The sequence below is a fragment of the Elephantulus edwardii genome, unplaced genomic scaffold (genome assembly GCF_000299155.1).
Source record: "Elephantulus edwardii isolate Elephantulus edwardi_28Jun2011 unplaced genomic scaffold, EleEdw1.0 scaffold00251, whole genome shotgun sequence".
Taxonomy (NCBI): domain Eukaryota; kingdom Metazoa; phylum Chordata; class Mammalia; order Macroscelidea; family Macroscelididae; genus Elephantulus; species Elephantulus edwardii.
Genome location: NW_006400001.1, coordinates 374,739 through 393,026, shown reverse-complemented (window position 1 = coordinate 393,026; position 18,288 = coordinate 374,739). Strand labels below are relative to the sequence as shown.

Genomic DNA, 18,288 nt, shown 5'->3' with positions numbered 1-18,288 from the left:
AATAAGGATGAGAGAAGAATGATGCCTTTGGGCTGTGGTGTTGGAGAAGAGTACGGAATACCCCATGAAATGCCAAAAGAATAAACAGATATGTCATGGAGAGGTGCAGCCACAGTGCTCCTTGGAATCAAGGATGGCAAAGCGTTGTCTCGCATACTTTGGACATGTTGCTAGGAGAATCCCTGGAGAGAGACATCCTGCTTGGAAAGGTGGAGGGGCAGTGAAGGAGAGGAAGACCCTCAGCCAGGTGGACTGAAAACAAGGATTACAGCAATGGGCTCAAATGTGTCAGAGACTGTGAGGATCCCCAGGATAGGACAGAGTTCAGATCTGTTTTCACTGGGTTGCTATGAGATGGACTTGACTTGACAGCTCCTAACAATAACAGGGTTACCTACAGTGAACAGGTTTCGGTAAAGTTTGAAGATTAAGAGAGACTACTTCTTCTTTTTGTGTGCCTTTGAGTCAGAACCTAATAACTGATCCTCCAGCAGGTTTTCAGACGCAGTAAATCACAGGCGAAGAGACTGTCCATCCTTCTCTTGCAGAGTTGCTGGTGGCTTTGAACCACATACCTTTGGATCACAATACAGCTTCTTACCACTAGGCCAGACTAGGAATGAGAAACTGGGAAGTCACCTCTGAAAACACAGGCCAACAGAAACCTTATGAATGACAATGGGACTCTGCCTGGAATGGTGCCAGATGAACCCCTTAGGTAAAAAGGTACCAAAAGTTTAAATGGAGAAGAAACGTTTCCTCAAAGACGACATGGAGGAGAAAAGCTTCCAGAACCTTCATTTGCTGTATCAAATAAATCAAGTGTCTGAATCAACTTGACAGCAGGGGACAGGCTGTTTGTTGTCTGCTGGGTGGTTTTGGGTTTGATTTTGTTTTTTGTAATTTTTCTAAAACTTTATTTTAAAGTTATTCACTTTGCTGCTAATAAGTTGTACAGTCACCTTTGTACACTGAGCAAATAATCTGAGAAGCTGGACTATAGGAAGAAAAATGTGGGTATTGAGACTGAAGAAAGACTGTAACCACCTATAATGTGCAAATGATATGACCCTGTATGCTGAAAGCAAACAGCTCTTAACGTGCTTCCTGACAGGGAAAAGGCTACAGTCCTCAGGACAGATTAACCTAAAAAAAAGAATCCCTCAAACTGATTGCTGTACAGTCGCAACAGACTCCTAGCTGACACTCCAGCAGGTTTTTCAAAGACTGTAAACCATACAAACGAATGCAAAAATACCCATAACTAGACCAAAAGGCAATAGTAAGGTAATTGAAGAAAAGACTAAAGTTGTCAAAAAACCTGTTTTATTTGACCCCTATGGCAACAGCAGTCAGAAAGTTAAATGCTGTATTTCACTGGGCAATAGTTGCTAAAAACATCTTTAAAGGATTAAAAAGTAAAGGTGTCACCTTAAGTACTAACGTATGCTTCATCATGGTCTTGTCAACAGCCTCCATATGAAAGTGTCTTCTGCATAATGCAGGTTGTTGACAAGTCTTCCTTCAAACTTAATAGCACATTGTTCTTCATATAGTCTAGCTTCCTGAGTTATCTGTTCAGCATACAGATTGAATAGTTACCAAAAAAAGATATAACCATGACCTACACATTTCCTGATTTCAAAACACTCAGGGTTCCTTTGCTCTATTCGGACAATCATTTCTTGGTTTATATACAGGTTTTGCAAAAGCTCAATTAAGAGTTCTGAAATGTCTATTTTTCTCAACGTTATCTGTAATTTGCTGTGATATATAGTGAAATGCCTTTGCATAGTCAACACAACACAAGTAAACATCTTTCTGGCATTCTAGACTTTCAGCTAAAGTCCAGCTGGCAAAAGCAATGATTTCTCATGCCACAGCCTCTTTGGAATCCAGTTTGAATTTCGGCAACGTCCTGTCAATATACTGGTTTGGCCATTTTTTAATAATCTTCAGCATGATTTTACTTGCATATGATGTTAATAATATTCTTCTGTATTTTCCACACTCTGTTGGATCACCTTTTTTTGGAATACTTGAAGCACATACCAAACAAGATCAAAGACTTTAATACGGATTATATCTCAACTTCAAGAAAACCAAAATCCTTAAAAGGAATATATGCTTAGGTATTATTTGCATGACAACAGTCCAGAATAAGAGTTGCATAGTAAAGTGGACTGGGGTGTGGAATTATACAACAATGAAAGTTTGTTGGTTTTTTTCAAAGAGAAAAGTGAACTGCAGAGAGGGTGGGCAGGGAGGAAAATGTGCAACAATGATTTAATGGAAATCCAAGTTCTCTATGAACTTTCATTAAAATCTCAATTAAAAAAAGAAAAAAGAAAACCCAAATCCTCACCATAATATCCCCACCAAAGGCACTATTATGATAGATGAAGAAAGATTAAAGTTGTCAAGGATTTCATTTTACTTGGCTCCACAATCAACCTTCACCATAGCAGCCATTGAGAAATCCAAAGATGTGCTGCACTGGAAATATATGCTACCAACAGCCTCTTTAAAGTGCCGAAGAGAAAGGATATCTGTTTAAGATATTAGAGATGAGTACAGATTATCCCATGGACTGCCAAGAGAACAAACAAGAGTGCAATGGAGAAGAGTCCAACCAGGGTGCTCCTTGGAGGCAAGGATGGTAAAACACTATCTCACAAACCTTGAGCATGTTGACAGGAGTGGCCAGCCTTAGAGAAGGCAGCTGAGACAGGTGAAGAGTCAGTGCAAGACTTCAGCTAGAAAGATGGACACAGTGCTAGATGGACACCAATGGGCTTGAGCAAGCCAGACTGTGAGGAAGGTGCAGGCATGGGAAGATCCAGATCTGTTGTTCATTGGGTCGCGATGAGTCACAGTCACGGACTCAACAGCACAGGAATGTGAAAGTCGAACAACTGGGGAAGAAAGGCCTAAGAGGAATTATACATCTGAATTATACATCGATTTTGGAAAAGAATACAGGCTAAGCCAGAGACTACCAAATGAAAAACCAAAGTGGTCTTGGAAGGAAAGCAGTCAGAATGCTCCCTGAAAGCAAGGATGTGTTAAACACACACTTTCACACAGAAGAGATGAGATCTCAACAGTTAGCTCAAAGACAGCAGCAGTTGCGAGGGGGGCACAAGACTGGGCCAGTGCTTCATTCTCTTTTATGTCCAGTATGAGTTGGCATTCAACACCATTTCCACCCTCACCAGGCTTTCTTGCTCCACCATTTGAACAGCCTCAAGTATTAACTGTTGTTTCAAAGTGTCACACTTAGTAGCGTTTTGTTGCTTTAACTTTAAAAGGCTAAGTGTCTCCAGTGGCTCGAGTCCACAAGCTGCTCCTGAGGACATAGATGATGGACAGTCTCCTCCCTTAAGATAGACCACCTCGGAAACTTGGGGGAGTACTAGGAGCCAGAATCCACTCAACCTCAATGAGGTTGATGGTTTTTTGAAAAAAAGTACGGACTGTTGTTTCAAAGTAGGTAAAGTGAAGTATGTTGTTGTTGGGTGCCGTCGAGTCACAGGTGACTCATAGCGACCCTATGAATGAAAAAGTCCTTGACACTTGCGTGTCTTTCATCCTCTCTCCAGATTCATTGGGTTTCTGGAGGCAAGCCATTTTGGAAGTGGATGCCACTCGTGCTTCCAAGCTTGTTTTAATCGGGAAGCTCCACCAAACATTGTCCACCATGGGTAACCATTATCACATTTGACACATCAGTGTCACAGTGTTCAGCTTCCCAGCAACCACGAGTTACCTCTGTACGGCAAGTGGACACACCAGGGCTATACGACCTAGAAGAATGTTTGACCAACAACAATTTAAAACAGGCTTGAGGGCCGTGGATTAGAGTCACCCACCTTTGGCTTGGTAGCATCAAAAGTTAAGTATAGGTTAAGATTAATTCAATTCAGTGCAATTTATTTATTTTTACATCTGTTTATCAGAAATTCTCTCAGGAACTTGGTGTAAAATCACTTAAGTAGCCAAAATACTTGGTTTTGGGGGGCTTACCCTGCATATTGTGAGACCAGCAGTATATAGCAAAATAAAAAAAATGTTCTTGAGGGTGCGAAGTACTAGGGAAGAGAATGAAGGGAGCTGAGACTGTTGTGTTGTTGGACATGAATTTTTTTTTTGACAATACAGACCTCATTGAGAAGGTGGCATTTAAGTTGACTTGCAGAAGTTTGAAAGGAGTCTGTATATAGAATGGAAAAAGTTAAAAGTCAACATAGATGCTAATACAGAAGCTATGGGTGTATTTCAAGAGCTGCACAGAAGACAATGTAACAAGGAGGTGAGTAAGGGGGAGAGATTGTGCAGTTGAGGTCAGAGTGCCCAGGCAGCCACACTTTTTTCAATTTGATATTTATTCTTGATCATTATAATTTAAAAATTTATAATTTGATCACTGGGAAACCACTCAATGTCAGAAATGTTAAGTCCAGAAATGATAAGTGGTATTCCTGAATTGGATGGCTCCTCAAATGGCAAGAGAGAACTCTTGTTGCAGCATCCAGAATTTTGTACTTTTCTTTTGATCTGGATACACAGAATTGAGTAAATATAGACAGAGTGGAACAGGATTATTTGTTAAATGCTGTAGAGTTGTTTCTGACTCAACATATGTCTTATCACAAACTCAAGCCGGTGGTTGAGTATATTTACCTCAAAGAAATAATTCACATGGTTGTGGAGGATGGTAAATCCCAAATCTATGGGTCAGATGTCACATGGAAGGTTGCTCCAGCTCACCTAGTTGGAAGGGCTGCCAAACCGAAAATTAGAAAGGTCACCCAAAAGGGGCTGCTGATTCACAGGGTCGTGTAGCTGGGAATTCCTGAAATATGTAAGTGGGTGGCAGGCAGCTGACGCAGGGGTACAGGATGATGAGTGGGGTGAAGGATGCAAGTTTTGTCGGAAACCCACATACACTGGATGCAGGTCACATCCCCCAAGAAACTCCCCTTACATCAGCTCACAAAACAGAAGGCAATTACACCATAGCAGGCTCAGAGGACAGCCAGGTTGATACACAACACTACCCACCACAGTCCAACCTTTACCAACTTGGCACGTGCACACACACCCTTAAACCATTCTCTCTAAAACATTGTCATACTTGTGCCAAACATGACACGACTAATGTGCATACAACCAAAAACACATTATTAGTTAGCCACATTAATAGCTTATACTTCACAACAATTAATGGGTTCAAGGACAGAAGAAAACAAAAAACATTTGCTGAACACACATTATCTCTGGGTACATTCCTCATGATAGCGGCTCTTTAAGACAGAACTGCCCGTCGCATTTTCAAAGCTGCAGATCTTTACGAAGTAGAATGCCTTATCTCTTGTCTGCTGAGAGTCAGATGAATTTGAACCACTGGCCTTTCAGTCAGCAACCAAGTACTGAACAACTGATACATTACTAGGGCTCCTTGATACAGCAAGAGGCGTAAGACTCTGAACCAAAGGCAGATGAGAGCTGTAGGTCCCCTCCTCCAACTTCTTCCAATTCTCAGCAGAGTACTTTCCCCAGTGGGCCACCGGGGATCATGTCTGTTTGGGTACAGAGATCTTAATACAGAAAGAACCAGGGAAGGGGAGCTCTGGTGGCCTAGTGACAAGAAGCTGCACTGCAATCCCAGAGGAACACGGTTCGAATCCACCAGATGCTCTGCCGGAGAAGGAGGCGCAATATCCTCCTGTACCAGTCAGATCTGATTTGACGGTACACGCACACAAAATAATAATTTAAAAAAAAAAAAGAACCAGGGAACCACAAAACCTCTCCCAGTATGAAAATCCCAACGAGTTCCTCTCCCTCATTCCTAATCTTCCCCTGTATTTTCCGTCTTTCTCATGTGAAACATAAATGAACCATGTCTCTTACAGTCTTTTTCATTGAGCACAATGCACTGAGGATCCAACTGTATTTTTTTATTTTATTGCTAGTTATAAGGGTACTTCACTTTATACATACCCAGCTGATATGCTCTTGGGTTGTATCAATATTTTGGCAATTATGAATAAAGCCGTCATAAATATTAGTGTGCAGGTTTTTACACAGAATAAATTTTCATTTCTCTTGGATAAATACTTCTGAGTATGACTGCTGGTTATGAGGTTAAGTGTACATTTACTTAAGAAACTGCCAACCATCTGCCAGAGTTTCAGAGTCCAGTTTTCACCCCGCTCAGGAATCACGAGGAGTTCTAGAGTTGTGTGTTACTTGCTGTGCATCAGGCAGACAATGACTAAGGATGATGGAAGAAGAACTGATGCCTTTTAGTTGTGGTGCTGGAGAGGAGTACTGAATATACCAGGGACCACCAAGAAAACAAATAGGTCTGCCGTAGAGAGGATGAAGCTCCAAGCTGCTCCTTGGAGGCAAGGATTTTGGGACTCTGCCTCACATACTTTGGGTATGTAACCAGGAAGGACCAGTCTTTGGAGAAGGATATTATGCGTGGAAGGGCCAAGAGACACAATCCTGGAGGAGAAGAATCCAAATGGGATGGATTGACACAAGAACTGGAGGAATGAGGCCAGGTGGATCAGACAGTGAGACTGACTCAGGATAGAACAGGGTTCAGCACTATTATACACAGAGTCACTATGAGTTGTAGTTGACTCGATGACACATAACAAGAACAATGAGGAATGATATTAACCATTATTGCATTTATCAGATATATCTGAAGAACTATTCACATAATAAAAGACAAATATTTTTCTATGCAATTACATGCTATGCATCAGAAAGCTGGACAGTGACTAGGGATGATAGAAGAAGAACTGATGCCTTTGGGCTGTGGTGCTGGAAAAGAGTACTGAATGGACTACCAGGAGAACCAAAAGGTTTGCCCTGGAGAGGGTGAAACTGGACTGCTCCTTGGAGGCAAGGTTTCTGAAGCCCCATCTGACATACACTGGGCACGCTGCAAGGAGGAACCAGCCCATGGAGAGTGGCGTCTTACTTGGGAGGGTAGAGGGACAGCGCAAGAGAGTAAGACTCTCGATGAGATGGGTTGACTCAGTGACTGGGGTAATGGGTGCGGCGTGTCAGAGACAGTAAGCTTGGCTCAGGCTCCAGTAGGGTTCAGAGGTGTTGTACATGGGGTCACTATGAGTCACAGGCAACTTAATGGCACATAACAACAACACATTAGTGAGGAAAGGGGAGTTGTGTTATATAGGAGATATAAAGTTTTAAACATCTGTTATCTATCTTTAGACTGTAGGAATGTATCATTTGTTTAATTAAGGGTATTATTATAAATCTAAAAAACTACCATTACTACTAAATACTAAGCCTTAGAGAGATACAAACTTCCCAGGGACTCCTACCAGAGGGAGAAGAAGAAAAGTATTTTAGTGTATAAATGTCCAAAGAGGGAAGAGAAACGGCACAGGGGCAGGGGAGGGGAAACACAGGGTCATAGAGTTTGGTGGGTTGAGGAAGGAATCAGGAAAGATCCAGTGCAGATCTGAAATGACAGAGTAATGGTGGGCATAAATCGATGGTGATTGATTTTGTAAGATACAATGTATGGGAATGACTGTATGAAACACAATATGAATGAAGGAATGAATTTTTAAAAAGAAAAACAAGAAATAATTAAAAATGCCTGGGGGGGGTGAGTTGTGGTAGTAAATACATATTAGGAGAGGATGGGCAGTGTTGGGGGGGTGGGGGAGAAAGTATTTTAGCCTGGTCTGGCCTACCAGCACTTTCTCTGTTGAAATAGTCCTGAATTAAACTGGAGCACCGGAGACAGAGTTGAGATTTCAAGCATAAAATGTCATTTTCCTTTCACAGTAAAGAAGACCAATGAATTTAGCACTCCAACAATGACAAGCTGTAGTTATCTGAGAATGAAAAGCTGGCCAATTACCAGCTCTTCCTCTGGTTCCTACATAAACAGTCCTCTGGCTTGTAAAACCTAAAAGGAAAAGTTCTTACTCTCGCTTTTCTTTTCAAAGCCTTGATCCTGGTGTCCTAAGTGAACTGAACTTTACTCAATTAATAAGGATCACTGAAGTAAGAGTTTCTCAGAAAACAAAAGGCAAGTTACCTGTCTGTGATTCCTAGGATTCTGGGGACAAGAAGATGACAATGACTCATCAAAATCCACCAAGTACAGTTCCTGATCCAAGGAAATCCTGGGGCCAAATGAAAGGCCGCCACTCTTGACATGCTTGGCCCAAAGGCAGAACTATTAAGGGTTGGGAGTACTGTTTTCCTCTGAAAAGGGAAAGCTTACCTTTCTTTCTTTTAATAGCTTCTTGTAGCCATTTGATCCAAGTGATAATAAGGTAATAAGGACATCCAAAGAAGGAGAAGCTGAAGCTCTTCCTGAAATAAGGATGAACAAATTACGTACAGGTGAGAAGAAAATATCTGTGGAAATTAAGGTTTATTTAATAGCCTATGTACAAATGAGATTTTGTTAGTTTCTTTTTCTGAAGAGCAAGTGATATATTTACCTGGATACATCTTGCTGATTTCTTGAATGAAGGATTCATTAAATCCAGCAATGATAGCACCACCTACTGGAACCATAAAATTTTTGTCCAAGCTTTGAACAAAGGCATCTATTCTACCAACTCGAGCTCCCTAGAATGAAACAACACGTAATAGTGCATTAGCTGGTAGAGCATGAGATGTACCACTTCTGTCAGAAAGTTATTTCTATAATCACAATCCAATTATTTTCTTTCTACCAGTGCCAGTCACATTAAACTCGGTTTTCAACTAGTGCCAATTATATATGGAACAACACTCGGTAATAGTGTACAAACCTGTTTTCACACATAAACCACTTAAGCCTCACAGTAACAGTCAAGGTTTCGGTATCAGTTAAGGTGGAAACTGCAAAAAGACAAAGCTTTATACCTTAAAATGCAGTAAGAAAGAGGGTGTTCCTCGTGTGCCTACCATGTGAGACCCTCTGTTTGACAATAAAGGACAACACCAGAGCCTGTAACTATTAAGTCATCTGAATAAACTCTTTAACACTGTTTGTGCATCACTCATGTTCCCTGGTGTTCTAATCTCTGATGATTTCATTCCACCGCAAATTAACCCCCAAGTGAAAATTAAGTATTCTGGTGAAAATCTGAATACCTACCCGCTAGAAATGTAAAACTAAATTCTGGTCGTCATCCAATACAGCAGTTGACCTTCTATCTAATACGCTTCAATTTTCTCCTCTTAAAATAAAGATACCATCTAAACTCCAAAGACGACGGGTTTTTTCTTTATCTGTAGCCACAGAGCTCCAATCTATATTCACAATCTACATTTCTATTAATATTATAAGTGCATTTGACCTTCATTGTCACGCCGCCTCAGCACATCTATATCTCATAGAGAAGGAACAGATAAATGGCTTCATCTAAGAGACCAGATCCAAAAAAGCTGGTGGAAGCAGGAAAAGCAAGGGGACGAACACTTCTTGGGAGGCTATTACACAACTGGTTCCATCTCCACCTTCCCTCTCACTCTGCCCTCTCATGTCCCAATAAGCTATCATCAGAGCAAAACCCACCGTTATCACAGGAAAACACAGAGAAGCATTTAGACTAATGGAATAATGAACTGAAAACATGCAAAGTGGCAGCACTTGAAACGGAGCAGCCAAAGCTGTCTTTATAACCATTTAAATACCATCCATCGTTTCCTGAGAAAAATAGATCCTACAATGGGAGTACTCCTACAGGAGTAATATCAAGAGATAGAAACTTTATCATAGGGATTACTAGGGCCCCTTGACCACTAAAATACAGATGGCATCCAAAGGAGAGGACACCCTGCAGTGAGATAACAAACACTTATGAATAGTGCAGACCTTGTTCCAAAGACTGCAGCCAGAGAATGACTACTCATTGAAGAGGAAAACAACTGAACTTTTTTTTAAAAAAAAGGAGGAGAGAAAAATACTCTACCCAACTACTCAAAGGATTTGGAAGTAGGAGTGGCATCCACTTCCTAAAACAACCTGCCTCTAGAAACTATGAACTTGATAAATGACGACAGTTCTAGAAAGGCTTCCGGTCTTTTGTTCATAAGGTCACTATGAGTCGTGCTTGGCTCAAAGGCAATCAACAACAACTCAAAGGATGGAAAAGTTTATACAAAATAGGAAGCACAGAATCATGTTCTGTGAGGTAAAGAGCTGAAGTGTGTTAGTTCATTCATTTACTCATTGCTTCCAGAATAAGCATCTGAGCATTTATAATCTGCCACAGACTAAAGACAACAATAGTGAACAAAACAGATTATTAACTGTTCAAGAAATTACTGCCAAAATTTACAGACTACTAAGTATCAGGGTCGGGTGGGCGGGCCTGTGCATTTACAAGTCAGCTGAGTTCCGCCTGTGTCTCCAGTTTGGAGGCTTATGTATGAAGCCATTGGATTCTGAAATGTGAGTTCTTGTTTTGGCTGAGGGTCGAGTGTGGATTATCTGGTTGTTTTTATTTTGTTCACAGCCATGTGTGAGCCGACCAGATTTTCTGGATTTGGCTAACAATGAGCTGTGGGCTGCAAGCCTCTTGTTTAGAGCCAATCAGGGCCTGGTGGGCAGGCCTGTGTATTTAATAATCAATTGGGCCCTCAGGCCCCTGGCCCTGAGTCCTGGTGTTAACTGTGTTTGGAATGAACATTCTTCTACGTGGTATAGCACTGGTCTGTCAATTCACTGTACTGAAGTGATGTGAAGTCGCTATGATACTTAACGCTGTGCCAATGGTGTGTGAAATGCCATAATCGCTGCCCATGGCGAAGAGTGTTTGGTGGAGCTTCCAGATTAAGACAGGTTTGGAACCAGGAGTAGCATCCACTTCATAAACAACATGCCTCTGGAAACTATGAACTTAGAGAAACGACAGTAGTTATAGAACAGGCTTCAGGTCTTCTGTTCATAGGGTCACTATGAGTTGTACTCAACTTGACAGCACTTATCAACAAGTATCAGGCAAGGAGCTCTGGTGGCCTAGTGAGTAAGTAGTTGCATTGTCAAGCTAAAGACAAGTGGTTAAAATCCACCACTTGCTCCATGGGGAAAAAAGATGGGCAATCTCCTCCTTCCCGTTCTATTTACTGCCTCTAAAACCTGCTGCAGATTCTGTTCTGACTTGACGGCAATGAGTTGAGGTGATATATTAGGCTCTGTTGTTGATGTTGTGTCTTCGAATCAACTCTGACCCACAGTGATCCTACGTACAAGAGCTCTGAACCCTACTCTCTGTTGGGCCAATGTCACACTGTCTCTGACACATCTACTCACATTACTCCACTCACTGAGGAATCAATCCATCTCATCCAGGGTCTTCCTCTCCTGTGCTGTCCCTCTATCCTTCCAAGCATAATGTCCTTCTCCAGTGACTGGTCCTTCCTTGCAACATGCCCAAAGTCTATCAGATGGAGCTTCAAAATTATTTGTTCCATTGAGCAGCCTGATCTCACTCTGCAGGACGGACCTGTTTGTTCTCTTAGCAGTCCATGGTATATTCAATACCCTTCTTCAGCACCACAAGTCAAAGGCATTGATTTTCTATCATCCTTAGTCACTGTCCAGCTCTCCGATGCATAGCAAGTAACTACAAAGACCATGGCCTGGATCAGGTGCAGCTTAATCTCTAGACTGACATCTTTGTTCTTCAGTACTCTAGAAAGGTCCCTGACAGCAGATTTTTCCCAATGCAATTTGTCTTTTGATTTTCTGTCTGCTGGTGCCAAGAAAGTTGATTGTGGAGTCAAGCAAGCTGAAGCTATTAACAATCTCAATCTCTTCACCATTTATCATGCTGCTGCCAAATGGCCCAGTGGTGAGAATCTTTATTTTCTTGATGTTGAGCATCAATCCATATTGAAGACTGCAATCCTTGACCTTTTGCAGCAAATGCCTCAGGTCCTCCTCAGTTTCAGCAAGCAGGGTTGCCTAATGCAGATTGTTGATGAATCTCCCTCCAGTCCTGGTGTCACCTTCCTCCTCATGGAGCCCAGCCTCCCGGATGATCTGTTCCACATATAGACTGAAAAGGTATGGGGTTAGGAGGGCATCCCTGGCATACACCTTAAAGAGTAAAACACAACTCCGATGGCTCTTCTGCTCTCTGAGCTTTAAGAAAAAAATGTTGTCAACTTAAACTCATAGTGGAATCATGTGTGTCAGAGCAGAACACAGTTCACAACAGTCAAATCTTCAAAAACAAGTCATCAGGTCTTTCTTCTGAGGCACATCTGACTGAGCTCGAACCTCCAGCCTTCTGGTTCAGGGTCAAGTGTATAATGATTAGTACCACATAGCTGGACCAATTGGCAGCATCAGGATGGATGGCGAAGAGATTGAGACTGTTCACAGCTTTAGTTTGCTTGGCTTCATAGTCAACACTCTTGGCACCTGCAGCCAGGAAATTAAAAGACGTATTGCGATGGGAAAGTCTGCTGTTAGGGACCTCGCCAAAGTACTAAGAGGAATGATGTCACTCTGGAGACTAAGGTGCGACTGATACAGGCCATGGTCTTTGCAATCACTTGTTATGCATCAGAGAGTTGGACAGTGACTAGGGGGGATAGAAGGAGAATTGATGCCTTTGAGCTGTGGTGCTGGAGAAGAGTGTTGAGGTTACCATGGACTGCCAAGAAAACAAACAGATTCATCCTGGAGAGGGTTAAACCGGGGTGCTCCTTGGAGGCAAGGATTCTGAGGTTTTTTCCTAACTTTGGACACGCTGTAAGGAGAGACCAGTCCTTGGAGCAGGACATCATGCTTGGGAGGTTGGAGGGACAGTGAAGGAGGGGAAGACCCTCTATAAGGTGGATTGATTCAGTGACTGGGTTAATCGGGATGGGAGTGTCAGAGGCAGTGCGATTGGCACAGGACAGAGCAGAGTTTAGGACTGTTGTACATAGGGTCACTATGAGTGGCAAGCAACTCGACGGCACATAACAACAACTACCACCACCTAGCTGCCCAAGTCTAATTCTCCAAGTTACTGAATTAATCTACTTGCATCCCCTGTAAACGCCCACTTTCAAAATATATCTGAATCCAACCATTTCTTACCACCTCCATAGCTACTTCCCTGACCCAGCCCACCGAGCTATTTAAACTGGTTTACTACAAGAGCCTTCCACTCCTGCCTCACGACCCTCTACTCCCTGCATGGCAGCTAGAACAATGGTTTGAGATTGTAAATCACATCACTCTCCTCCCTAAAACACGCGAATGCTCATGCCAAGGATGAAATCCCAAATCCTTAACACTCTTCCAATGTTGGCCCTACTTGCCTCCCCCCACTGCCTCCTTCACTCTGGTCCAGATTGCCCGGTCTTCCTGAGAGAAGGCCACTCCTCACATTCCAGGCACACTCCTGCCTCAGAGTCTGGCATCTGTCAGCATCTTCTACTGGAAACTGAAGCTGTTAAAAATCTCAATCTTTTCACCATCTAGCGTGATGCTGCCAATCTGCCCAGTGGAGAGAATCTTTGTTTTCATGATGTTGAGCTTCAATCCATATGGGAGGCTGCAGTTCTTGACCTTCTACAGCAAATGCCTCAGGTCTTCTTCAGTTTCGGCAAGCAAAGTTGTATCATCTGCATAATACAGGTTGTTGATAAGTCTTCCTCCAATCCTGATGCCACATTCCTCCTCAAAAAGCCAAGCCTCTATGTGGATGACCTGTTGTTCCACATATATATTGAAAAGATATGGAAGTAGGATATGTCCCTGGCTACACCTTTCCTAATTTTAAACCATGCAGTGTTCCCTTGCTCTGTTCTGACAACTGCCTCCTGGTCCAAGTATAAGTTTCGTATAAGCACAATCAAGTGTTCTGGGATTCTCATTCTTCTCAGAGTTAGTCATAGTTTGTTGTGATCCACACAGTCAAATGCCTTTGCACAGTCAATGAAACACAGATAGACATTCCTCTGGCACTCTCTGATTTCAGCCAAGATCCATCTAACATCACCTATAATATCCCTAGTATCACAGCCTCTTCTAAATCCAGCCTAGCAGTTCTCTGTTGATGAGGTGTTCCAGTCATTTTTGGATAATCTTGCTTGCTTGTGATATTGCTCAATAATTTCCGCACTCTGCTAGGTCACCTTTTTTTTGGAATGGCAGCAAATGTGAATCTCTTCGAGTCAGCTGGTCAGGTGGTCGTCCTCCAGATTTCTTGGCACAACCTGATCAACGCATCCAGGGCAGCATCTGTTTGTTGAAATATGTCAATTGCTATGCCATCAATTCCTGGGGCCTTGTTCTTTGCCAATTCCTTCACAGGAGCTTGAACTTCCTCCTTCATCACTACAGGTTCCTGATCATATGATGTTTCCTGAAATTCTTCTATGCCAGCCAATTCCTTTTGGTACAATAACTGTACACTCCTTTCATCTTCTTTTAATTATTCTTAATCATTGACTACTGCGCCCAAAGCATCTTTAAGTATTACAACTCGAGGCTTGAATTTGTTCTTCAGTTTCTTCAGTTTCAGAAATGCCAGGTGTGTTCGGCCCTTTTGACTGACTCCAGTTCTTTGCACATTTTATTATACTACTTTGCTTTGTCTTCCTATGCTGCCCTTTGAAGTCTTCTCTGTTCAGCGTTTTAATTTCTTCCTTCTGCTTTGCCTTCTCATCGCTCCAGTGCAAAATCAGTTTTGTCTAACATCTTCTTTTCTTCCTCCTCTGTCTTTGTAATGACCTTTTGCACTCTTCCTGGATGATATTCTTGATATCCTCCCACAGCTCATCTTGTTTTCACTCATTAGTCTTCAAGGCCTTAAACCTGTTCCTGAGATGGTTTTGAAATTCAGGTGCCCTATTTGCAAGATCTTAACCATCCCTGTGGCAAAGGTAAGCTCAATGGCTAGGAAAGCCATTCTGAACAATACACTTTTGGCACCATACAATCTCCAACAGCTTCTCAAATACTATAACCCAGTATATTAGAAAAATGAGGATCCTGGTAATAAAATACTATCAGAAAATTAAGAACTAAGATGTTTATTGTTGTTATGTGCCGTCAAGTCGCTTGCAACTCACAGCGACCCTATGTACAACAGCCCTGAAACCTGCTCTACCCTGTGCCCCTGAAGTATATTGCTATGTTGATTCTGGACAACCCAAGCTACTGCTGAAATTACCACCACACAACCACAGGTTAGTGACTATGATCAAGAGAATTGCTACATGAGAATTTCTATTATTTTCTTAAGGAAAAGATGCTTAATTCTTTGCTGCTGAGTTAGGACTCATAGCTGACACACCCCCCCACACACACACTGAATATTCAGAGACTATAAACTGCACAACAGGAGACTGACCATCTTTTTCCCTAAAAGCAGCCGGTGGGTTTGAACTGTCCATCTTTGGGCTGGCAGCATAATATCCTTACCCACTGAGAGACCAGAGCTCCCTAAAAGGTAATAGATGACTATTTTTACTACATTAAAGGAAAATAAGTAAAATTCCGACAATATGTTAGAACGCACCTTTGATTTCTTCTGAAGCCTCTTACCTGCTGAATGAGATGCATACACTTGGAAGACTGTACACCGTACGCATTGTTGACTATATGCGGGATGCCGTAATTAGCACAGATCACAGCCAGTTCTTCTAATCTATAAACATAAATATGCAATAGAAAGAAACATTTAACACTGTGCTTTACGAATTACAGTGTGGAAACTTTTTTAAAAATTTTAATAGTACACCAGGGAGAAAAGATGTCAAACACTGAAATCTCTGCTAGAGTGTTTGAGCATGTAATTAAAGAGCTTGGAATTATACATCTAGAAATTAAAATAAACCTAAGTAAGAATTTAATGTTGCCAAATAATGAAAACGCAGCATACATGTATAACAACTTGTATAAGCAGCTTTGAAATAGTTTTAAATTTCCTATTTATAAAAGGTATGAAGGAGAACATTTGTATGGACCCCTCCTCACAAAGTGTTATATTCATTTCCAGATGATTTTAGTTGCGCATAATAATATGGCTAATTTCTAGAAATCTTAACAGATCCCATATTAAGCATGTGGCCTAGCAGGAAGGAACTGCACTGTCAATCAAAAGGCAGGTGGTTCAAATACAGCAGCTGTTCTGAGGGAGAAAGATAGATACTCTCCTCTCATTTCATTTGCATACTCAAAAAGTGCACTCGGTCAGCTATGAGTCAATTCTGACTCCACAGCCCACAACAACAAAACAAAAATGGATTTTTCCAATAGATTTTAATGTATTAAAAGATAATAACATGGAAATGTTTCAGTATCAAAAGAACTTTTTGATGTTCCATAGCAACACAGTTCCTAGAAGGAATTCTTTCAAACAGCTGCTGGTTCTAAATCCACTCTAAAGCTTCCATGTCATACCTGTCTATGAAGAGAATGTGGGAGTCTGACTTTATGCACAATAAGGTAACACTTCAATCAGATAATATATACATGGTCGTCACAAAACCAAGTAACACTTCTGGCCAAGGTTATTGGTAACAGAAATGTCTTCAAGCTATGAAACTAAAATGAAACCTTACAATTTAATAATTTTTTTTTCATTTTCTTTTTGCAATATAAATCATTTGGAAGCAAAGTATTTTTGTAAAGCAAAATTCTTTTTCATTAAGGATATACTCCAAATATGCAGTATGTTATTATCTACTCATATATATAATACATTTATTTTCTAATATGCATTAATGTTCCTTTGAAATTTTATAAATTAAATACTCATTTTATTATTAACTTTCAAAAACTTCATGGACCCAAATCGAAATCCCTTTTATTTCTAAAACTAATTAGATGCTGCTTTTTTTTTTTTTTTTTTTTAGATGCTGCTTTTAACAAAACAGAAGGTTTTGGATACACACACGTATTATCTTCATAAAATTAAAGAAACTTTCACATATATTGCTCTTAATCGAAGTTCTCCTTAACAAAGAATACTATAACATAAAAATGAGTTGGGAAGTTTCAAGTAGTCTAAGTTGATTAAATCTTCAAATATTAAGTATACGGCATTCTCATGCTGAAAGAACCGAAAACCAAATTCAAGCATCCAGCTGCAATACAGAGGGATGATATGGACAAAACCTAGAAGCATCAAAATAAAATTGAGGGAATAGAGAGTCACTCTAGCAGAAGGAATTCACTGACACACAACAATTTCAGGAAGTAGTATGATCAGGAACCAATGCTGATAAAGGGAGAAGTTCAAGTTGCACTGAAAGCACTGGCAAAAAATTGCTGCTGTTGTTGTTGTTATTTGGTGCCACTGAGTCACATACAACTCACAGCAAACCCATGAACAATGAATCTGAAACCTGTCCTATCCTGTGCTATCCTCACCCTTTCTCAGCCCAGAATTCAATGCACACCAAATAGTGTTTCAACAAACAGATACAGCCCTAGATATGCTCACCAGTCAAAGCCAACAAATTTGGAAGACGGCTACCTGGCCAACTGACTCAAAGAGAACAATATTTACTCCCATTCCCAAAAAAGGTGATCCAATGAAATATGGAAATTACCAAACAATACCACTAGTAGTATATGAAAGTAAAATCTTGTTAAAGATTATCCAAAAGCAGCTGGAACAGTACATGGACAAGTAACCATTAGAAATACAAGCTGAACTTAAAAGAGGCTGTGGCACCAGTGATTATCACTGCTGACATCAGATGGATCCTGGCCAAAAAGAGAATTCAAGAAGGATGTTTGTGTTTTATTTACTATACAAAGGCATTTAACTGAATGGATCATAATAAATTATGGCTAATCTTGAGAAGAATGAGAATTTCTGAACACTTAATTATGGTCATATGAAACCTATACTCCGATCACCAAGAAGCTGTGGTACAAACAGAGCAATGAAACAGTGTATGGTTCAAAATTAAGAAAGGAGTGGGTCAGGCAATATCCTTCCTTCATACTTACTTAATTTGCCAAGCAAATCAATCAAGAGGCTGAACTTTACCGGGGGAAAAAGGATATGGCATCAGGACCAGAGGAATGCTCATCAACAATCTGTGTTATGCAGATTACACAACCGTGCCTGCTGAAAACAAAGAGGTTTTTAAAAGTTTGCTGAAGAAGATCCAGACAGACAGCAATTTGTGGAGCAGTTAAAGATAAATCCCTGATCCAGGAAGTATTAAAAGAAGATGGAAGGAATATACGGAGTCATTATATAGAAAGGAATTAGCAAATACAGAGGAATTTAAAGAAATAACATATGAGCAAGAGCCTAT

General features: G+C 41.0%; 1 protein-coding gene across 1 annotated transcript in view; it reads right to left on the bottom strand.

The window, feature by feature from the left end:
* SEPSECS (Sep (O-phosphoserine) tRNA:Sec (selenocysteine) tRNA synthase) overlaps nucleotides 1-18,288 on the bottom strand; it is a 46,037-nt gene that overhangs the window by 14,526 nt on the left and 13,223 nt on the right. The window contains exons 6-8 of the mRNA XM_006899270.1: nucleotides 15,557-15,659; nucleotides 8,514-8,643; nucleotides 8,291-8,382 (exon numbers count right to left, since the gene is read on the bottom strand). Coding sequence (XP_006899332.1) covers nucleotides 8,291-8,382; nucleotides 8,514-8,643; nucleotides 15,557-15,659 — 325 coding nt within the window. The remainder of the gene's footprint in view (nucleotides 1-8,290; nucleotides 8,383-8,513; nucleotides 8,644-15,556; nucleotides 15,660-18,288) is intronic.